The sequence below is a fragment of the Cherax quadricarinatus genome, chromosome 48 (genome assembly GCF_038502225.1).
Source record: "Cherax quadricarinatus isolate ZL_2023a chromosome 48, ASM3850222v1, whole genome shotgun sequence".
In the NCBI taxonomy this organism is placed as follows: domain Eukaryota; kingdom Metazoa; phylum Arthropoda; class Malacostraca; order Decapoda; family Parastacidae; genus Cherax; species Cherax quadricarinatus.
Genome location: NC_091339.1, coordinates 260,001 through 282,500, shown reverse-complemented (window position 1 = coordinate 282,500; position 22,500 = coordinate 260,001). Strand labels below are relative to the sequence as shown.

General features: G+C 42.8%; 1 protein-coding gene across 1 annotated transcript in view; it reads right to left on the bottom strand.

The window, feature by feature from the left end:
• Window positions 1–504: 504 nt before the first annotated feature.
• Window positions 505–22,500, bottom strand: part of LOC128696124 (calcium-binding protein P) — a 65,785-nt gene continuing 43,789 nt past the window's right edge. Inside the window, exon 4 of the mRNA XM_053787214.2 lies at window positions 505–3,891. Within this exon, the coding sequence (XP_053643189.2) occupies window positions 3,281–3,891 (611 nt within the window). The 3' untranslated portion in view covers window positions 505–3,280. The remainder of the gene's footprint in view (window positions 3,892–22,500) is intronic.

The following is a 22,500-nucleotide window of genomic DNA, read 5'->3' as shown; positions in this document are numbered from 1 at the left end:
TATATATATATATATACAGTGGACCCCCGCATAAAGATTACCTCCGAATGCGACCAATTATGTAAGTGTATTTATGTAAGTGCGTTTGTACGTGTATGTTTGGGGGTCTGAAATGGACTAATCTACTTCACAATATTCCTTATGGGAACAAATTCGGTCAGTACTGGCACCTGAACATACTTCTGGAGTGAAAAAATATCGTTAACCGGGGGTCCACTGTATATATATATATATATATATATATATATATATATATATATACATGTATATATATATATATATATATATATAGATATATATATATATATATATATATACAGTTATATATATATATATATATATATATAATTTATATATATAGATTTATATATATATATATATATATATATATATATATATATATATATATATATAATGTATATATAATATATATATATATATTACATTTTCAATGAACCAGCCACATCCCACCAAGGCAAGGTGACCTAAAAAGAAAAACAAAACTCTTCTTTTTAAATTTAGTAATGTATACAGGAGAAGAGGTTACTTGCCCCTTGCTCCAGGCATTTTAGTAGCCTCTTACGACATGCATGGCTTACAGAGGAAGAATTCTCTTCCACTTCCCCATGGAGATATATACATTCCAAAGACCTGCCATGGATACTGAAATTGTGGATAGTAGCAAACCCTATATATAAGTCCTATACATACCTATTATAAATTATTCACATTAAGTGAATAATTATGATTTTTTCACTAATGGGAAGCACTTCACAGCTTCTCCTAGGCTTTGAAGAACTGTCAGCCTTTCAACTTTTGTGCTTCGAGGCCATTATGAAAAATTAAGAGGTATTTTTTGGCCACAGTAAACCGTGAGGAGCTGAAACCATGAATACTGAAACAGTGGATACGAGGTTTCTAATGTATGCATGTACATATGTATGTATGAATATTTATATATACTTCTTTTCTTTCAACAAATTGGCAGTTTCCCACCAAGGCAGGGTGGCTCATAAAAAAAAAGTTTCTCTTATTAACTTCAGTAATGAATACAAGTGAAGAGGTTACTAGCCCCTTGCACCAGGCATTTTAGACGACTCTTACAACACGCATGGCTTACAGAGGATGAATTCTGTTTCACTTTCCCATGAAGATAAGAGGAAATAAGATCAAGAACTAGTAAGAAAATAGAAGAAAACCCAGAGGAGTGTGTATATATATGCTTGTACATGCATGTGTAGTGTGACCTAAGTGTAAGTAGAAGTAACAAGACATACCTGAAATCTTGCATGTTTATGAGACAGAAAAAAAGACACCAGCAATCCTACCATTGTGTAAAACAATTACATTGGACCCCCGGTTTTAGGCTGGTGCAGAAATCGGCAAATTCGGAAGTCAAGCACTTTTATCGGCAAAATTTCCCTCCAGATTTCATGCATCCGCTCGAAAATTGTTGGTACCAGAAGCGTTCACCTGGGTCGCTCATACATTTGTGACTCTCTTGGGCACATTGTCTTATTTTAGGTTAATATGAACATTTTCACTAATCCAGCTATGATATTTTCTTCAAAATCATAGAAGAAACACATTACGTACATAGCATATAACATGCCTTTGTTACTCGTTCACTAAGAGTGTCCCTCTAGTTTCAATGCCATAGTTATAATACCAATACGGAATAATAATCACTCCTGGGCACATTAAATGTCTTATTTTAGGTTAATATAGACATTTTCATTAATCCAGCTATGACATTTTCTTCAAAATTATGTAAGAAACATGTTACATAGCATATAGCATATAAACATCTACTGGCTACCTTCACAGACTTCCTACAACTACTACTCACCTCTTGCCCTACATTAAGACTTACAAATATTTTAAGATAAGTAATGAATGTACTAACCACTGAAGAGCTGCAACACAAGTATTTTTTGTTAATATTTTTGGATGTCTGACACGGATTAATTGGATTAACATTATTTCTTATGGGAAATGTTACTTCGGTTTCTGGCCATTTTGGATTTAGGCCAACCTTCTGGAACAGATTAATTACGAAAACCGGGGGTATACTGTACAGGCTTTCATTTTACACTCACTTGACAGGATGGTAGTACCTCCCTGGGCAGTTGCTGTCTACCAACCTACTACTTAGGATATTATATATACAAGCACACAAAATACATACTGAATATATGAAAATAATTCACAGTGATGAGCATAATTATTGAAACAAAATACACTTCCTGTTATGTCCTCCACTCCCTTCTATACATGGCAAAGCTAACCTATGCAACTATAGTAAACCCAAGCAGTATTTATAAGGGATTAAAAATATCACTAATGGCTATCTTCTCTCAGATTAACATTAACACCCTAACATAACTCACAAAATCGTAATAACATGATTGCAAAGAAAACACAAAATGAGTGGGGTTGGAACTCATGGGTGGTGGTTCAAACACCACCCATTCTATGGCTGATTAACTCCCTAGTGATAAAAGATATAAACGAAGTCATGATAAACGAGGTCATAACAAATGAGGTCATTATATAAGAGGTCTGCAATTTAACCTGTCACAGGAAAGTACATGACGAGGTGGCTGAGGGCTGCCTAAACATAAAGGGCAAGGATAAAATTCTTACTACAAAACACATGAAAGGTTTCTCCTTGCCCTATGTTGGTTTTCTGTTTTACTTGCACCATTCAGACTTGTGTAGTCACAACAGAGTACAAGCTCATACATTCGCATAGTCACAACAGAATACAGGCTTGTATACTAATGCAGTCATTACAGAGTACAGGCTCAAACATTCATGTTGTCACAACAAAGTCAAGAGGATACATTCGTGTAGTCATACTCATACATTCGTGCAGTCTTAACAAGGTACAGCCTCATGCATTCATGCAGTCACAACAGAGAATAGGTTCAACACTCATGTAGTCACAACAGAGTACAGATGCATATGTTCGTATATTCATAAGAGTGCACAGGTTCATATGTTCATGTAGTCACCACTGAATAATGACTTAATATATTCATGTAGTTTCAACAAAATACAGACTCATACATTTGTGTAAACACAAGAAAAAAGGCTCATACATTCGACATTTCTACAAGAACAAATAATAAAATACCTGACCATCCCTTGATACATATCTATGGAGATAAAAAGCACTAGAGAATACCTAAATAAAACCATTTCATATAATGACAGAGGATAAAGCACCACTTAGTCACGAAAGCACATTCTCCTTGAGGGCCATGTCATGGAAGATTTATGGAGCATATGGTGGTGGTTTCTCATAGGGGTCGACTGGTGCCATTTCCCCGGGTAATCCAGTTTTTTCAGGCAGTCCTGGCGCCTCTGGTGCAAACTGGCTCTGGTAGGGGGGTGCCGGCTGCATTCCTGGATAGGGAGTTGGGTATGGTTCAGCAGGTGGTGGCTGATATGGGCCTACTGGAGGTGGGTATGGTCCAGGATGTCCTGTCGCCGGTGTTGGGAACGGTCCTGGATGTCCAGCTGCTGGTGTCTGGTATGGAGGACCTGGTTGTCCTGGAATGTGTGATGGATATGGACTCTGTCCTGCTGCCACTGGGTATGGACTTGGCTGTCCTGGAACTGGGGATGGGTATTGTCCCTGCGAAGGGTAGGGAGCCATTTGGCCACTAACAGCATAGCCAGCTGGTGGGCCACCTGAAGTGGTATAAGTGGTGATCTGTGTGCCAGGTGGATACTGACATGCCACAGAGGATACCACAGGGTACGAGCCAGGTGGAGCAACGACTGTCTGTGCAGTGCTGATGACCCGCCCCTCAGAGTTAGAATACCTCTTGTAGGCACGGTGACCGGCATAACACAGCCAAATGCAGCCAGCTATGAGTACAACTGCAAAAAAATATAGAATATTATACAAAATTGTAATACTACTAAATGTGTCAGAGATGCTCCAGCCTATAGGTAACATGTGAAGTTTATTTTCTAAGCCATTCAAGCCCAAAAACTGTTTATAAATTTCAAAGTGAACACAAAAATGTGACACACATACTAATATGATCCACTTCATCTCTACTTAGCTTCTTTGTATGGGTCCAGTAAAGTGTTGGTATACAGCCTCTCCCCACTTAACGATGGCGTTCCATTCCTAAGACCATGTCATTAAAAAAATTTGTCACTAAGTGAGGAGCATACTATAATGGTAGTGGGTTTTTGTCAACCATCTTTGATATTGTTTTAATGTCACTTTTGCACCATTTATAACAGTTTTGGTATATTTTTAAATGTTTGTACAGTAATGTACTGTATATTGAAATACACAGAACAGAGGAAATAAGCTCTAACAGACATAATTTAGGTATAAATACTGGTCAGAGAGCCCGTCATAAGTCCGAGGCATTGGTAAACGAGTACATCGATAAGTGAGGAGAGGCTGTATTGACAAAATAAGTTAAACCATAACTCTCACAACTGGAGAAATTATTTAACGTTTGGTACAAGCTACATTAAAATACAGCTTCTCCTCACTTAGCGATGTACTCGTTTACTGATGCCTTGGACTTATGATGTGCTCTCTGACCAGTATGCATACCTAAATAATACATATTAGAGATGACTTCCTTTATTCTGTTTATTACAATATACAGTACACTCAGGTATAACATTTAAAAATATACCAGAAATGCTATTATAAATGATGCAAAGGTGACATTTAAATAATATCAGGGATGACTGACACAAACCCACTACCATTATAGTATGCTCCCCACTTAGCAACGAATTCACTGACCGACGTGGTCTTAGGAACGTAACTCCGTCGTTAAGTGAGGAGAGGCTGTAATGCAATTTAAACAAGAATTCTGCTCCCTACAGAAGTAGTTGCGATATTTACACAGCACTCTGACCGCATAGGTCACCGAGCACTCACAGCCACTGTAGAGTACACACACACTGTACAGTACACACACACTGTACAATACACACACACACTGTACAGTACACATGCACAATAAAAACAAAGATACATACAACAATAAAAGCAAAGAGCATTAACACTCAAAACTGTCATGCCAAGTAAGCCCTCTTGAAACAGTATTTACTACAGATTTACCATAAGCAGAACAAACTGAAAAGTGGACTTTATCTTAAGTTAAACTACTTTCTGATGTGTATTACTGTAAGAGGCAGGGAATGTGTATTACTATAAGTGACAGGGAATGTGTATTACTATAAGTGACAGGGAATGTGTATTACTGTAAGAGGCAGGGAATGTACATTACTATAAGGGGAAGGGAAGGTGGAACCAATTCCTTGAATCAAGAGACTTATTACCAATTCCTTTTTTTATTATATATATACAATTTCTTTTAAATATTACCTATAAAATGAAAGACATGGAACTTGTTGACAAAGGAAATGATTCTTACTGTTGTTTAACCTGTGTACAAAAGTATTCTTATTCTTACTATGTGTTATTATTTGGTATAATTATTATTTATATTGATATTATTTCATTATTATTCATACAATTTTCATTATAATTTATATTATTTTATTATTTTCATTATTTATTTCCTATACTATACTGTACACATAAAAAGCTTCATACCTGCTGAGTTTGCCATTAATAATTTAAATGGAATTTAAAACATCGGCATAAATAAGTGCTCGAGTTACGACCAGGTACATGACACAACAGAGGTAAATTAACTCACAATAGATACAAAATGCAGTACAGTGGAACCCCGGATTTCGTACTTAATCACTCTTGGGCACATTAAATGTCTTTAGGTTAATAGAGACATTTTCATTAAACCATATATGATATTTTCTTCAAAATTATATAAGAAACATGTTACTACATAGCATATAAACAAGCAATGTTTAATTGCAATGTATGTTTAATAATAATCAGTCTTGGGCACACTAAATGTCTCATCTCAGGTTAAAATAGACATTTTCATTAATCCATCTATGATATTTTCTTCAAAATTATATAAGAGACACATTACTACATAGCACATAAACACGTAATGTTTATATGCTATCAAGTGGCAAGTCGGGTGGAGGGAAAACATTGTTTTCTCTGGTCCAGCATCCAGTGTTAGAGAAAACTGTATGAATCTGCTGTCTGGCCCAGTAACCGCCCTTAACACTTTTGTTTACAATTTTTTTTTTTTTATTATTATCACACCGGCCGATTCCCACCAAGGCAGGGTGGCCCGAAAAAGAAAAACTTTCACCATCATTCACTCCATCACTGTCTTGCCAGAAGGGTGCTTTACACTACAGTTTTTAAACTGCAACATTAACACCCCTCCTTCAGAGTGCAGGCACTGTACTTCCCATCTCCAGGACTCAAGTCCGGCCTGCCGGTTTCCCTGAATCCCTTCATAAATGTTACTTTGCTCACACTCCAACAGCACGTCAAGTATTAAAAACCATTTGTCTCCATTCACTCCTATCAAACACGCTCACGCATGCCTGCTGGAAGTCCAAGCCCCTCGCACACAAAACCTCCTTTACCCCCTCCCTCCAACCCTTCCTAGGCCGACCCCTACCCCGCCTTCCTTCCACTACAGACTGATACACTCTTGAAGTCATTCTGTTTCGCTCCATTCTCTCTACATGTCCGAACCACCTCAACAACCCTTCCTCAGCCCTCTGGACAACAGTTTTGGTAATCCCGCACCTCCTCCTAACTTCCAAACTACGAATTCTCTGCATTATATTCACACCACACATTGCCCTCAGACATGACATCTCCACTGCCTCCAGCCTTCTCCTCGCTGCAACATTCATCACCCACGCTTCACACCCATATAAGAGCGTTGGTAAAACTATACTCTCATACATTCCCCTCTTTGCCTCCAAGGACAAAGTTCTTTGTTTCCACAGACTCCTAAGTGCACCACTCACTCTTTTTCCCTCATCAATTCTATGATTCACCTCATCTTTCATAGACCCATCCGCTGACACGTCCACTCCCAAATATCTGAATACGTTCACCTCCTCCATACTCTCTCCCTCCAATCTGATATTCAATCTTTCATCACCTAATCTTTTTGTTATCCTCATAACCTTACTCTTTCCTGTATTCACCTTTAATTTTCTTCTTTTGCACACCCTACCAAATTCATCCACCAATCTCTGCAACTTCTCTTCAGAATCTCCCAAGAGCACAGTGTCATCAGCAAAGAGCAGCTGTGACAACTCCCACTTTGTGTGTGATTCTTTATCTTTTAACTCCACGCCTCTTGCCAAAACCCTCGCATTTACTTCTCTTACAACCCCATCTATAAATATATTAAACAACCACGGTGACATCACACATCCTTGTCTAAGGCCTACTTTTACTGGGAAAAAATTTCCCTCTTTCCTACATACTCTAACTTGAGCCTCACTATCCTCGTAAAAACTCTTCACTGCTTTCAGTAACCTACCTCCTACACCATACACTTGCAACATCTGCCACATTGCCCCCCTATCCACCCTGTCATACGCCTTTTCCAAATCCATAAATGCCACAAAGACCTCTTTAGCCTTATCTAAATACTGTTCACTTATATGTTTCACTGTAAACACCTGGTCCACACACCCCCTACCTTTCCTAAAGCCTCCTTGTTCATCTGCTATCCTATTCTCCGTCTTACTCTTAATTCTTTCAATTATAACTCTACCATACACTTTACCAGGTACACTCAACAGACTTATCCCCCTATAATTTTTGCACTCTCTTTTATCCCCTTTGCCTTTATACAAAGGAACTATGCATGCTCTCTGCCAATCCCTAGGTACCTTACCCTCTTCCATACATTTATTAAATAATTGCACCAACCACTCCAAAACTATATCCCCACCTGCTTTTAACATTTCTATCTTTATCCCATCAATCCCGGCTGCCTTACCCCCTTTCATTTTACCTACTGCCTCACAAACTTCCCCCACACTCACAACTGGCTCTTCCTCACTCCTACAAGATGTTATTCCTCCTTGCCCTATACACGAAATCACAGCTTCCCTATCTTCATCAACATTTAACAATTCCTCAAAATATTCCTTCCATCTTCCCAATACCTCTAACTCTCCATTTAATAACTCTCCTCTCCTATTTTTAACTGACAAATCCATTTGTTCTCTAGGCTTTCTTAACTTGTTAATCTCACTTCAAAACTTTTTCTTATTTTCAACAAAATTTGTTGATAACATCTCACCCACTCTCTCATTTGCTCTCTTTTTACATTGCTTCACCACTCTCTTAACTTCTCTCTTTTTCTCCATATACTCTTCCCTCCTTGCATCACTTCTACTTTGTAAAAACTTCTCATATGCTAACTTTTTCTCCCTTACTACTCTCTTTACATCATCATTCCACCAATCGCTCCTCTTCCCTCCTGCACCCACTTTCCTGTAACCACAAACTTCTGCTGAACACTCTAACACTACATTTTTAAACCTACCCCATACCTCTTCGACCCCATTGCCTATGCTCTCATTAGCCCATCTATCCTCCAATAGCTGTTTATATCTTACCCTAACTGCCTCCTCTTTTAGTTTATAAACCTTCACCTCTCTCTTCCCTGATGCTTCTATTCTCCTTGTATCCCATCTACCTTTTACTCTCAGTATAGCTACAACTAGAAAGTGATCTGATATATCTGTGGCCCCTCTATAAACATGTACATCCTGAAGTCTACTCAACAGTCTTTTATCTACCAATACATAATCCAACAAACTACTGTCATTTCGCCCTACATCATATCGTGTATACTTATTTATCCTCTTTTTCTTAAAATATGTATTACCTATAACTAAACCCCTTTCTATACAAAGTTCAATCAAAGGGCTCCCATTATCATTTACACCTGGCACCCCAAACTTACCTACCACACCCTCTCTAAAAGTTTCTCCTACTTTAGCATTCAAGTCCCCTACCACAATTACTCTCTCACTTGGTTCAAAGGCTCCTATACATTCACTTAACATCTCCCAAAATCTCTCTCTCTCCTCTGCATTCCTCTCTTCTCCAGGTGCATACACGCTTATTATGACCCACTTCTCGCATCCAACCTTTACTTTAATCCACATAATTCTTGAATTTACACATTCATATTCTCTTTTCTCCTTCCATAACTGATCATTTAACATTACTGCTACCCCTTCCTTTGCTCTAACTCTCTCAGATACTCCAGATTTAATCCCATTTATTTCCCCCCACTGAAACTCTCCTACCCCCTTCAGCTTTGTTTCGCTTAGGGCCAGGACATCCAACTTCTTTTCATTCATAACATCAGCAATCATCTGTTTCTTGTCATCCGCACTACATCCACGCACATTTAAGCAACCCAGTTTTATAAAGTTTTTCTTCTTCTCTTTTTTAGTAATTGTATACAGGAGAAGGGGTTACTAGCCCATTGCTCCCGGCATTTTAGTCGCCTCATACGACACGCATGGCTTACGGAGGAAAGATTCTTTTCCACTTCCCCATGGACAATAGAAGAAATAAAAAAGAACAAGAGCTATTTAGAAAAAAGAGAAAAACCTAGATGTATGTATATATATATATGCATGTGCGTGTCTGTGAAGTGTGACCAAAGTGTAAGTAGGAGTAGCAAGATATCCCTGTTATCTTAGCGTGTTTATGAGACAGAAAAAGAAACCAGCAATCCTACCATCATGCAAAACAGTTACAGGTTTTTGTTTCACAGTCATCTGGCAGGACGGTAGTACTTCCCTGGGTGGTTGCTGTCTACCAACCTACTACCTACTAATTGTTTACAATTCTTGGCATGAATTATTCATTACTTCTCCCACTGTTTATGATGGCATCTAAAGGTAGTTGCTAGAAACGATTAAACTCAGTGAACATGGTATGTCGATGGTAATAACATGGCTGTGGGCCGCAGTGTATGTAGCTGGTAGGTACAAATAAATACTACCCACCTCTCACCCTACATTAAGACTACATACAAATATTTTTAGGTAAGAAATGAATGCACTAACCGCTGAAGAGTCGCAACACTATAGTTATTCGCCATAAAGTTTATTTTTTAATATTTTTGGGTGTCTGAAACAGATTAATTGGATTTACATTATTTCTTATGGGAAATATTACTTCGGTTTTCGGCCAGTTCAGATTTCGAGCAACCTTATGGAACAGATTAATTACAAAAACCAGGAGTCTACTGTGCAATTAATCTTTTCCAGACACTCAAAAATATTCACAATGAGATTTATTTTTTAAAGAATAACTATAGTTTTACATACAGAAAACAATGAAAGATAAATATAAATAAATATAAACATTACATACCTTTACTGAAGAATCTTGTTGGCATATTGAAGAAGGCAAGGAGGGGAGAGGGAGTCGAGATTATTGTTTGGAAGGGGAATCCCCATCCATAAGGACTTTAGGTATCAAAGCCTTCTCTGGGGTTACTTCCCTTCGTCTTTTACTGGCACTAGGACCAGCTTGAGTCACTGGACCCCTGTCACACAAAAACACTGTCCAGAGAGCTCTGTTTCTGGCATCTCTTTAAGATCTGCCTGAAGTGGGACAAGATTCTGTCACTGAACATGTTGTAAATATAGCTTGTTTCAGCTTGGTCAGGGTGATATTTTTCAACAAAAGTTTGTAACTCATTCCACTCTGCACATGTGTCCTTAATCACTGAAGAAGGCACCCTCTCCCCTCTCTCTTCCTCCTCCTCTGATGCAATTTCCTCAGCTGCAGTCTGTTGCTGTTCCAGTTGAAGGTCTTCCAGCTCTTCAGTCTTTAGCTCTTCCCTGTGGTCCTCCATCAACTCTTCCACATCCTAGCCACTCACATCCAACCCCATGGACTTCCCCAAAGACAATACATTCACAACAGGCATAGGGTCGACAGGGTCAGCCTCAAACCCTTCAAAATCTTTGTCGAGGACACATTCTGTCCACAATTTTCTCCAAGCAGAGTTCAAAGTCCTGGAAGTCACTTCCTGCCAAGCCTTACCTATAAAGGTTTATGCAATGGAGGATATTGAAGTGATCCCTCCAGAGCTCTCTTAGGGTCAATTCAGTTTCCGAGGTCACTTCAAAGCACCTTTGAAACATTGCTTTGGTGGAAATAAATGGTATAAAATACCGACACAATGCAGTATAATGTGATCCTTTATTGACAACGTTTTGCCCACACAGTGGGCTTTTTCAAGTCACAAACAGATCTACCTGGGGTGGAAGGTACGCGAGTATTTAAAGTCAGGTTCAGAATGCTGTGGTAGGTGGAGAATGCTGCATCTGATGATCTACCGAGTGGGGTTATAGAGTCTAAAATCTTGGGTAGCTTGGAAGGGAGATTGGATAAGTTTGTGAGCAGACTTTCTGCAGTGTTCCTCCATTCCTATGCTCTTATGTGGGGTAGCGATGAAGAAGTTTCTTGGCAAGTGGTTCATCTATGTTATAAAAGCCATTGTTCTGGTTGAAGTTGTTGGTCACAGAGATAAGCGATGATTCCAGGATTCTTCGATATCGAGTGTTGTCTTCTTCGGCGATAAATCTTGAGTTTCTGTAGTTTATTAAATGGTTGTGTGAATTATGGTGTTGTTGTACACAGGCATTCCTTGTATCATCAGACCTGCTTGCATATTGGTGTTCTGAAATACGTGTTTGGAGGTCTCTTGATGTTTCACCCACGTATAATTTGCTGCAGTCATTACAAGGGATTATGTATACCCCTGCAGAGGATGGAAGCTTGTCCTGTCTATTACTGGTAATGTTCCTTGAGGAAGAATGCACTGTAATTGAACAAGTATTTTCTAAACCCCACTATCCTCGTCACTTCATCAGAGACTGCAGACGGTGGGCATTAAACATCTTCAACACACCCAGAGAAGACACTGCCGAGAAGATACATAGTCCTCCCCACCAACTCCATTGCCAAATATGTTTCCAACATCTTTTCCAATACCTCATTCCAAGTATCTACCTCCACAACCACGACCATCAAGGACAGAGTGATACACCAGTTAAGGCTTCACTTTGAAATCCCCACTAGCATTATCACAGAACAAAAGAGTTAGCCTATTCTTCATAGGTTTGTGTCCTGGGAGTGCCTTTTCCTCCTTCATGATGTAGGTCCTCTTTGGCATTTTCTTCCAAAAGAGGCCTGTTTCGTCACAAATGAACACTTGTTGGGGAAGGAATCCTTCAGCCTCTACGTACTTCTTGAATTCATCAATGAATTCTTTGGCCCCACATTTGTCTGAACTTGTAGCCTCACCATTCCTTACAACACTGTGTATGTCACTACGCTTCTCGAATCTGTTGAACCAGCCTCTACTGACCTTAAATTCACTAACAGCAGCACTCGTTCCAAGCATTTTCTTTATGAGATCTGCATGTAATTGCCTTGCCTTTTCGCAAATGTTCAGCTCCACAACACTATCTCCTGCTAACTGTTTTTCATTGATCCACACAAACAACTTCTCCACATCTTCGATTGTTTGTGATCTCTGTTTCATTAGCATATTCACCCCTTTCACAACTTTAGCTTCCTTGATTTCTACTTTCTTTGCCAGGATGGAAAAGATTGTTGATTTCGACTTCCCATACATCCTGGCAAGCTCGGCTAAACGTACTCCACTTTCGTATTTTTCTACGATCTCTTTCTTTAATTCTATCATGTTTCTCAATTTCCTTACCAAAGTGCTGCCACTAGGAACTTTCTTTGGGCCCATGGTGACTTATTTTGCAATCACAATCAGAAAACAAGCACAAAAATTGCAAATGTTTTCGATGAATGCTCACTCAACCAGTGACAGAGCCAGAGTGAAGCAGCATCCCGGAGGGTGGACGCATCTGATACGTGCGATTCCCAGGACGAGGTCCGAAATTCAAAGCAAAATTTTGCACAAAAAACTGTCTGAAATCCAAAAAGTCCGATATCCGGTGCATGCAAAATCCCGGGTTCCACTGTACTGTACATAGACTACCTAACATGCAATGCAATGTATACATGTATGTATACATAACATTCCCTTGTAAATTGTTTAAATATACTGTTCATGTATACAGTGCTCTGTTTATATGAATAACTTTAAAAAGTAAATAACTGCTACAAAATTCGATGGCAATTAGTACATTTATATTGAAAAATATCATGGTTGTGCAAATGATTTTGGCCAAACTAATGTATTGCTTCTGGCTATTTAAAGACCCTTTAAATTTCCATCAAAATTATGGTGGTAGGTGGCTGTGGTTCTAACATCCTATATGACAAATCTCCTTTGGTGTAATTTTCAGAACTTTCTTTTAGGAACCAAGTGCTACTTACAAACAACTGGGAACCATTCTCTCAAGTCTTCAGCTACACTGCTTTACATCTTAACTCCTCGCTAACCTCGAGGAGAAGTTAGAGCTCAATAATTGGTTACTGGAGGGTGATGACAAGTTTCCCTATTACAGAGAGGCAATTTAACAATTTTGTGTGTCCTAACTGAGCTCCAGAACCTTCCACAATTTCCACAACAGTAAGTGGGTTATCTTACAACTGATGTGACATAATCTGTTTGTACTCACCTATTTGTGGTTGCAGTAATTGAGTCACAGCTCCTGGCCCCGACTCTTCACTGGTCACTACTAAGTCCACTCTCTCACTGCTCCATGAGTTTTAGTGTGTGTGTGTGTGTGTGTGTGTGTTGCGTGTGTGTTGCGTGTGTGTTGCGTGTGTGTTGCGCATGTGTTGTGTGTGTGTTGTGTGTTGCGTGTGTGCATTGTGTGTGTTGTGTGTGTGCGTTGTGTTGCGTGTGTGCATTGTGTGTGTGCGTTGTGTGTTGCGTGTGTGCGTTGTGTGTGTGTTGCGTGTGTGTGTGTGTGTGTGTGTGTGTGTTGCATGTGTGTTGCATGTGTGTTGCGTGTGTGTGTGTTGCATGTGTGTTGCGTGTGTGTGTTGCATGTGTGTGTGTTGCATGTGTGTGTGTGTTGCGTGTGTGCATGTTGTGTGTGTGCGTGTTGTGTGTGTGTGTGTTGTGTGTGTGTGTGTTGTGTGTGTGTGTGTGTGTTGCGTGTGTGTGTGTTGTGTGTGTGTGTGTGTGTTGCGTGTGTGTGTGTTGCGTGTGTGTGTGTTGCGTGTGTGTGTGTGTTGCGTGTGTGTTGTGTGTGTTGCGTGCGTGTGTGTGTGTGTGTGTGTGTGTGTTGCGTGTGTGTGTTGCGTGTGTGTGTGTGTTGCGTGTGTGTGTGTGTTGCGTGTGTGTGTGTGTGTGTTGCGTGTGTGTGTTGCGTGTGTGTGTGTGTGTTGTGTGTGTGTTGTGTGTGTGTTGTGTGTGTGTTGTGTGTGTGTTGTGTGTGTGTTGTGTGTGTGTTGAGTGTGTGTTGAGTGTGTTGAGTGTGTGTGTTGTGTGTGTGTTGAGTGTGTGTTGAGTGTGTGTTGCGTGTGTGTGTGTGTGTTGCGTGTGTGCGTTGTGTGTGTGTTGCGTGTGTGCGTTGTGTGTGTTGCATGTGCGCGTTGTGTGTGTTGCGTGTGTTGCGTGTGTTGCGTGTGTGTGTGTGTTGCATGTGTTGCGTGTGTGTGTGTGTTGCATGTGTGTTGCGTGTGTGTGTGTGTTGCATGTGTGTGTGTGTGTTGCGTGTGTGTGTGTGTTGCGTGTGTGTGTGTGTTGCGTGTGTGTGTGTTGGGTGTGTGTGTGTTGCGTGTGTGTGTTGCGTGTGTGTGTTGCGTGTGTGTGTTGCATGTGTGTTCATGTGTGTGTTGCGTGTGTGTGTTGCATGTGTGTTCATGTGTGTTTTGTGTGTGTTTTCATGTGTGTGTTGCATGTGTGTTGCATGTGTGTGTTGCATGTGTGTGAGTGTGTGTGTTGTGTGTGTTGTGTGTGTGTTGCATGTTGAGTGTGTGTGTGTGTGTGTGTGTGTTGTGTGTGTTGCGTGTGTGTTGCGTGTGTGTGTGTTGGGTGTGTGTTGCGCGTGTTGCGTGTGTGTGTGTTGCGTGTGTGTGTGTTGCGTGTATGTGTGTTGCGTGTGTGTTGCGTGTGTGTTGCGTGGGTGTGGGTGTTGCGTGTGTGGGTGTTGCGTGTGTGTGTTGCATGTGTGTTGCGCGTGTGTTCATGTGAGTGTGTGTTGTGTGTGTGTTCATGTGTGTGTGTGTGTTGTGTGTGTGTTGTGTGTGTGTTGTGTGTGTGTTGTGTGTGTGTGTGTGTGTGTGTGTTGTGTGTGTGTGTGTGTGTGTGTGTCGTGTGTGTGTGTCGTGTGTGTGTGTTGTGTGTGTGTTGCCTGTGTGTTGCGTGTGTGTGTGTGTGTGTGTGTGTTGCGTGTGTGTTGCATGTGTGTGTGTTGCGTGTGTGTTGCATGTGTGTGTGTTGCATGTGTGTGTGCTGCATGTGTGTGTGTGTGCGTTGCACGTGCGTTGCGTGTGTGCGTGTGTTGCGTGTGCGTGTTTCGTGTGTGCGTGTGTTGCGTGTGCGTGTTTCGTGTGTGCGTGTGTTGCGTGTGTGTTTTGCGTGAACGTACGTGTGTGTGTGTTGCATGTGTGTTGCGTGTGTGTTTTATGTGTACTGCGTGTGTATTGTGTGTGTGTTGCGTGTGCTGCATTGTGTGTGTGCTGCGTGTGTGTGTGTGTTGCGTGTGCTGCGTGTGTGTGTTGCGTGTTGCGTGTGCCGCGTGTGTGTTGCGTGTGTGTGTTGCGTGTGTGTGGGGGTGTTGCGTGTGTGGGTGTTGCGTGTGTGGGTGTTGCGTGTGTGGGTGTTGCGTGTGTGGGTGTTGCGTGTGTGGGTGTTGCGTGTGTGTAGTTTGTGTACATGGTTTGTGTGCGCGTGGTTTAAGTGGGAGGTCTATATGCACGCTTGTGCGTGCCTATGTGTTGCGTGTGTGCGTGTTTTGTGTGTGTGCGTGTTTTGTGTGTGCGCGTGTTTTGTGTGTGCGCGCGTTTTGTGTGTGCGCGCGTTTTGTGTGTGCGCGCGTTTTGTGTGTGCGCGCGTTTTGTGTGTGCGTGCGCGCGTGTTGTGTATGTGTGTGTGTGTACTCACCTATTTGCTCACCTATTTGTGGTTGCAGGGGTCGAGTCCTAGCTCCTGGCCCCGCCTCTTCACCGGTTGCTACTAGGCCCTCTCTCTCCCCGCTCCATGAGCTTTATCAAACCTCGTCTTAAAACTGTGTATGGTTCCTGCCTCCACTACGTCATTTTCTAGGCTATTCCACTGCCTTACAACTCTATGACTGAAGAAATACTTCCTACTATCTCTCTGACTCATTTGTGTCTTCAACTTCCAATTGTGGCCTCTTGTTTCTGTGTCCCCTCCCTGGAACATCCTGTCTTTGTCCACCTTGTCTATTCCACGCAGTATTTTATATGTCGTTATCATGTCTCCCCTGACCCTCCTGTCCTCCAGTGAGGTCAGGCCGATTTCCCTTAATCTTTCTTCATAGGACATTCCCCTTAGCTCTGGAACTAACCTTGTCGCAAACCTTTGTACTTTCTCTAGTTTCCTGACGTGCTTTATCAAGTGCGGGTTCCAAACAGGTGCTGCATACTCCAGTATGGGCCTGACATACACGGTGTACAGTGTCTTGAATGATTCCTTACTAAGGTATCGGAATGCTGTTCTCAGGTTTGCCAGGCGCCCATATGCTGCAGCAGTTATCTGATTGATGTGTGCTTCCGGAGACATGCTCGGTGTTATACTCACCCCAAGATCTTTCTCCTTGAGTGAGGTTTGCAGTCTTTGGCCACCTAGCCTATACTCTGTCTGTGGTCTTCTGTGCCCCTCCCCCATCTTCATGACTTTGCATTTGGCAGGATTAAATTCGAGAAGCCATTTGCTGGACCAGGTGTCCAGTCTGTCCAGGTCTCTTTGAAGTCCTGCCTGGTCCTCATCAGATTTAATTCTCCTCATTAACTTCACATCATCTGCAAACAGGGACACTTCTGAGTCTAACCCTTCCGTCATGTCGTTCACATATACCAAAAATAGCACTGGTCCTAGGACCGACCCCTGTGGGACTCCGCTCGTCACAGGTGCCCACTGTGATACATCATTACGTACCATGACTCGTTGTTGCCTCCCTGTCAGGTATTCTCTGATCCATTGCAGTGCCCTTCCTGTTATATGCGCCTGATGCTCTAGCTTCTGCACTAATCTCTTGTGAGGAACTGTGTCAAAGGCCTTCTTGCAGTCCAAGAAGATGCAATCAACCCACCCCTCTCTCTCTTGTCTTACTTCTGTTATTTTATCATAAAACTCCAGAAGGTTTGTGACACAGGATTTGCCTTCCGTGAATCCGTGCTGGTTGGCATTTATACTCCTGTTCTGTTCCAGGTGCTCCACCACTCTCCTCCTGATAATCTTCTCCATAATTTTGCATACTATACACGTCAATGACACAGGTCTATAGTTTAGTGCCTCTTTTCTGTCTCCTTTTTTAAAAATGGGAACTACATTTGCCGTCTTCCATACCTCAGGTAGTTGCCCAGTTTCCAGGGATGTGTTGAAGATTGTGGTAAGTGGCACGCACAACATATCTGCTCCCTCTCTAAGGACCCACGGGGAGATGTTGTCTGGTCCCATTGCCTTTGAGGTATCGATGTCCCTTAGCAGTTTCTTCACCTCCTCATCTGTATGTATGTCGTCCAACACTTGTTGGTGTATTCCTTGCTGGTGTCCCCATCTGGTCTGTCCCCCCAGAGTCCTTCCTGTCTCTACTGTAAATACTTCCTTAAATCTCGTGTTGAGCTCCTCACATACCTCTTGATCGTTTCTTGTGAGTTCTCCACCTTCCTTCCTCAGCCTTATCACCTGGTCCTTGACTGTTGTCTTCCTCCTAATGTGGCTATACAGCAGTTTCGGGTCAGATTTGACTTTCGATGCTATGTCGTTTTCATACTGTCGCTGGGCCTCCCTCCTTATCTGTGCATACTCGTTTCTGGCTCTTCTACTAATCTCCTTGTTTTCCTGGGTCCTATGCCTCCTGTACCTTTTCCATTCTCTGTTGTGTGTGTGTGTGTGTGTGTGTGTGTGTGTGTGTGTGTGTGTGTGTGTGTGTGTGTGTGTGTGTGTGTGTATTGCGTGTGTTGTGTGTGTTGCGTGTGTTGCGTGTGTGTGTGTTTGTGTGTGTGTTTGTGTGTGTTGCATGTGTTGCGCGTGTGTTGCGTGTGTGTGTTCGTTGCGTGTGTGTTGTATGTGTTGCGTGTGTGTGTTTGTGTTGCGTTTTTGCATTTTGTGTGTGTGTACACTCACCTAGTTGTACTCACCTAGATGAGGTTGCAGGGGTCGAGTCCAAGCTCCTGGCCCCGCCTCTTCACTGGTCGCTACTAGGTCACTCTCCCTGAACCATGAGCTTTATCATACCTCTGCTTAAAGCTATGTATGGATCCTGACTCCACTACATCGCTTCCCAAACCATTCCACTTCCTGACTACTCTGTGGCTGAAGAAATACTTCCTAACATCCCTTTGATTCATCTGTGTCTTCAACTTCCAACTGTGTCCCCTTGTTACTGTGTCCAGTCTCTGGAACATCCTGTCTTTGTCCACCTTGTCAATTCCTCTCAGTATTTTGTAAGTCGTTATCATGTCCCCCCTATCTCTCCTGTCCTCCAGTGTCGTCAGGTTGATTTCCCTTAACCTCTCCTCATAGGACATACCTCTTAGCTCTGGGACTAGTCTTGTTGCAAACCTTTGCACTTTCTCTAGTTTCTTTACATGCTTGGCTAGCTGTGGGTTCCAAACTGGTGCCGCATACTCCAATATGGGCCTAACGTACACGGTGTACAGGGTCCTGAACGATTCCTTATTAAGATGTCGGAATGCTGTTCTGAGGTTTGCCAGGCGCTCATATGCTGCAGCAGTTATTTGGTTGATGTGCGCTTCAGGAGATGTGCCTGGTGTTATACTCACCCCAAGATCTTTTTCCTTGAGTGATGTTTGTAGTCTCTGACCCCCTAGACTGTACTCCATCTGCGGTCTTCTTTGCCCTTCCCCAATCCTCATGACTTTGCACTTGGTGGGATTGAACTCCAGGAGCCAGTTGCTGGACCAGGTCTGCAGCCTGTCCAGATCCCTTTGTATTTCTGCCTGGTCTTCGATCGAATGAACTCTCTCATCAACTTCACGTCATCTGCAAACAGTGACACCTCGGAGTTTATTCCTTCCGTCATGTCGTTCACAAATACCAGAAACAGCACTGGTCCTAGGACTGACCCCTGTGGGACCCCACTGGTCACAGGTGCCCACTCTGACACCTCGCCTCGTACCATTACTCGCTGCTGTCTTCCTGACAAGTATTCCCTGATCCATTGCAGTGCCTTCCCTGTTATTCCTGCTTGGTCCTCCAGTTTTTGCACTAATCTCTTGTGTGGTACTGTGTCAAACGCCTTCTTGCAGTCTAAGAAAATGCAATCCACCCACCCCTCTCTCTCTTCTCTTACTGCTGTCACCATGTCATAGAACTCCAGTAGGTTTGTGACACAGGATTTCCCATCTCTGAAACCATGTTGTCTGCTGGTGATGAGATCATTCCTTTCTAGATGTTCCACCATTCTTCTCCTGACAATCTTTTCCATGATTTTGCATGCTATACATGTCAGTGACACTGGTCTGTAGTTTAGTGCTTCATGTCTGTCTCCTTTTTTAAAGATTGGTACCACATTTGCTGTCTTCCATGCCTCAGGCAATCTCCCTGTTTCGATAGATGTATTGAATATTGTTGTTAGCGGTACACATAGCGCCTCTGCTCCCTCTCTCAGGACCCATGGAGAGATGTTATCTGGCCCCATTGCCTTTGAGGTATCTAGCTCACTCAGAAGCCTCTTCACTTCTTCCTCGGTTGTGTGTACTGTGTCCAGCACATGGTGGTGTACCCCACCTCTCTGTCTTTCTGGAGCCCCTTCTGTCTCCTCTGTGAACATTTCTTTGAATCTCTTGTTGAGTTCCTCACATACTTCACTGTCATTTCTTGTTGTCTCTCCTCCTTCCTTCCTTAGCCTGATTACCTGGTCTTTGACGGTTGTTTTCTTCCTGATGTGGCTGTATAACAGCTTCGGGTCAGATTTGGCTTTTGCTGCTATGTCGTTTTCATATTGACGTTGGGCCTCCCTTCTTATCTGTGCATATTCGTTTCTGGCTCTACGACTGCTCTCCTTATTCTCCTGGGTCCTTTGCCTTCTATATTTCTTCCATTCCCTAGCACACTTGGTTTCTGCCATCCTGGCTTTTTCATTATTCCTGTTACCCTTGGGTACAAACCTCTCCTCAGCCTCCTTGCACATTGTGACTACATATTCCATCATCTCATTAACTGGTTTCCCTGCCAGTTCTCTGTCCCACTGAACCTCATTCAGGAAGTTCCTCATTCCTGTGTAGTCCCCTTTCCTGTAGTTTGGTTTCATTCGTCCTGGCCTTCCTGCTTCCCCCTCCACTTGTAGCTCTACTGTGTATTCGAAGCTCAAAACCACATGATCGCTGGCCCCAAGGGGTCTTTCATATGTGATGTCCTCAATATCTGCACTACTCAAGGTGAATACTAAGTCCAGTCTTGCTGGTTCATCCTCTCCTCTCTCTCTTGTAGTGTCCCTTACGTGTTGGTACATGAAGTTTTCCAGTACCACCTCCATCATCTTAGCCCTCCATGTATCTTGGCCCCCATGTGGCTCCAAGTTCTCCCATTCGATCTCCTTGTGGTTAAAGTCGCCCATGATCAGGAGCTTTGCCCTACATGTATGAGCTCTTCTGGCCACTGCAGCCAGTGTGTCAACCATCGCTCTATTGCTCTCGTCATACTCTTGCCTTGGCCTCCTGCTGTTCTGTGGTGGGTTATACATCACTGCAATTATCACCTTGGGACCTCCAGAGTGAAGCGTTCCCACTATGCAATCACTTTCTTCTCCGCTGTCTCCTCTCTCCAGCTCATCAAAATTCCATCGGTGTTTGATCAGCAATGCCACTCCTCCCCCCCCCTGTTCCTTCTGTCTTTCCTCAGGATCTGGTATCCCGTTGGGAAGATGGCATCTGTTATCATACCTGTAAGTTTGGTTTCTGTGATTGCTATGATGTCTGGTGATGCCTCTTTGACTCTTTCGTGCCACTCCTCCCACTTGTTTGTTATTCCATCAGTGTTTGTGTACCATACCTTCAGTTTCCTTTCCAACACTGTGGTTTGGGGAGCCTGTGGGGGTGGGAGACCTGGTAGCATACTGTGGGATTCTATGGTTGGCGGTTGGGTGGAAGCTGTGGGTATGGATTGTATTGTGTGTTGGGATGGTGTGATAGGTTGTGGGGTTCTGAGGATAGTTGTGTGTGTGCTTGCTCTTGCTGCTCTGTTCTGCTCTGACTGACCTCTGCTGGTTCCATCCTTGTCTCCTTTCCTAGCTCCTTTCGCTTTTTTGTCCTCTCCCTCAGCTGCTGTCTCTCTTTTTGTGTTCTGTCTCTGTCTAGGAACACCTTCTTGTACTCTTCCGAGCTTCTCAACCGTGGTTTTTCTTGGAGGATCCTGTTCCGCACTGTTTCTGTCCTGAGAATCAGCTTGATCGGTCGGTTTCTCCCCTTCAAGTACCCCCCATTCTCTGAAAATTTACAATCTCGTCCATGTCTTCTCCCCCTATTTCCGTGATGATTTTCTCAATCTCCTTTCTTTCTTCCTGCCGTCTTTCAGTGTGTGTGTCCTTTCCTCTCTCTCCCGAAGCCCATGGATAAACACTGATTTTGCCCTTTCCTCCTCCCATTGCCTCTCCCTCTGTGACTCTGGTTCCTGTCTGTATGTGGCCATTTTCTCCCTTGATTTTTCCAGTGGCTCTTGGTAGTATGGTTGTGCCTCAGCATTCAACCTATCACCCTCTCCATCTGCACCCATCTGCTCTTCTCTTCCACTCCCTGGCCCTTCTTTGCAGGTTGATAGGACCTTAGTATATTTCATATCTCCTTCCTTCCTGTTCAGCCTCTCAGCTTCGTATGGTGTGTCTTCTCTGGTCACTACCCCTGAGACTTGCTTCAGCCTGTTTACCTCAAATTCTAGGAACTTTACCCTGGCTACTGCAGTTTCGACTTGTGCCTCCCAATTCATCGTCTCCTTCTCCAACCTCTTTTCCCATTTCACAGAGAGCTCTTTCTCCATTTTTTCAGAAAGCTCTCCTAATTTCTCTCCCATTCTTGCTCTATCCTTTTCCACTGCTCCTCCATCCATTCCTCCCTACCAGTACCATTGTCATCTGATCCCTGATTCCTGCGAGTCCCAATCATTTTTTTTTTTTTTTATTAAAAGAGAAAGTGAAAAAGAAAAAAGGGGGAGAGAGTGAGAGAGAGGGAGAAAGAGAGAGAAGGGGAGGGTAGAAGGAGGGGAAAAGGGGGAGAAAGTGAGAGAGGGGGGAGTGACAAGGGAAGAGAGGGAGAGAGAGAGAATAGGAAGAGAGAGAGAAAGAGAGGAAGAGAGAGAGGGGGAGAGAGAGGGGGAAAGGGAGGGAGAGGGAGAGAGGAAGAGAGAGGAAGAGAGAGAGTGAGAGGAAGAGAGGAAGAGAGGATGAGAGAGAGAGAGAGAGGAAGAGAGA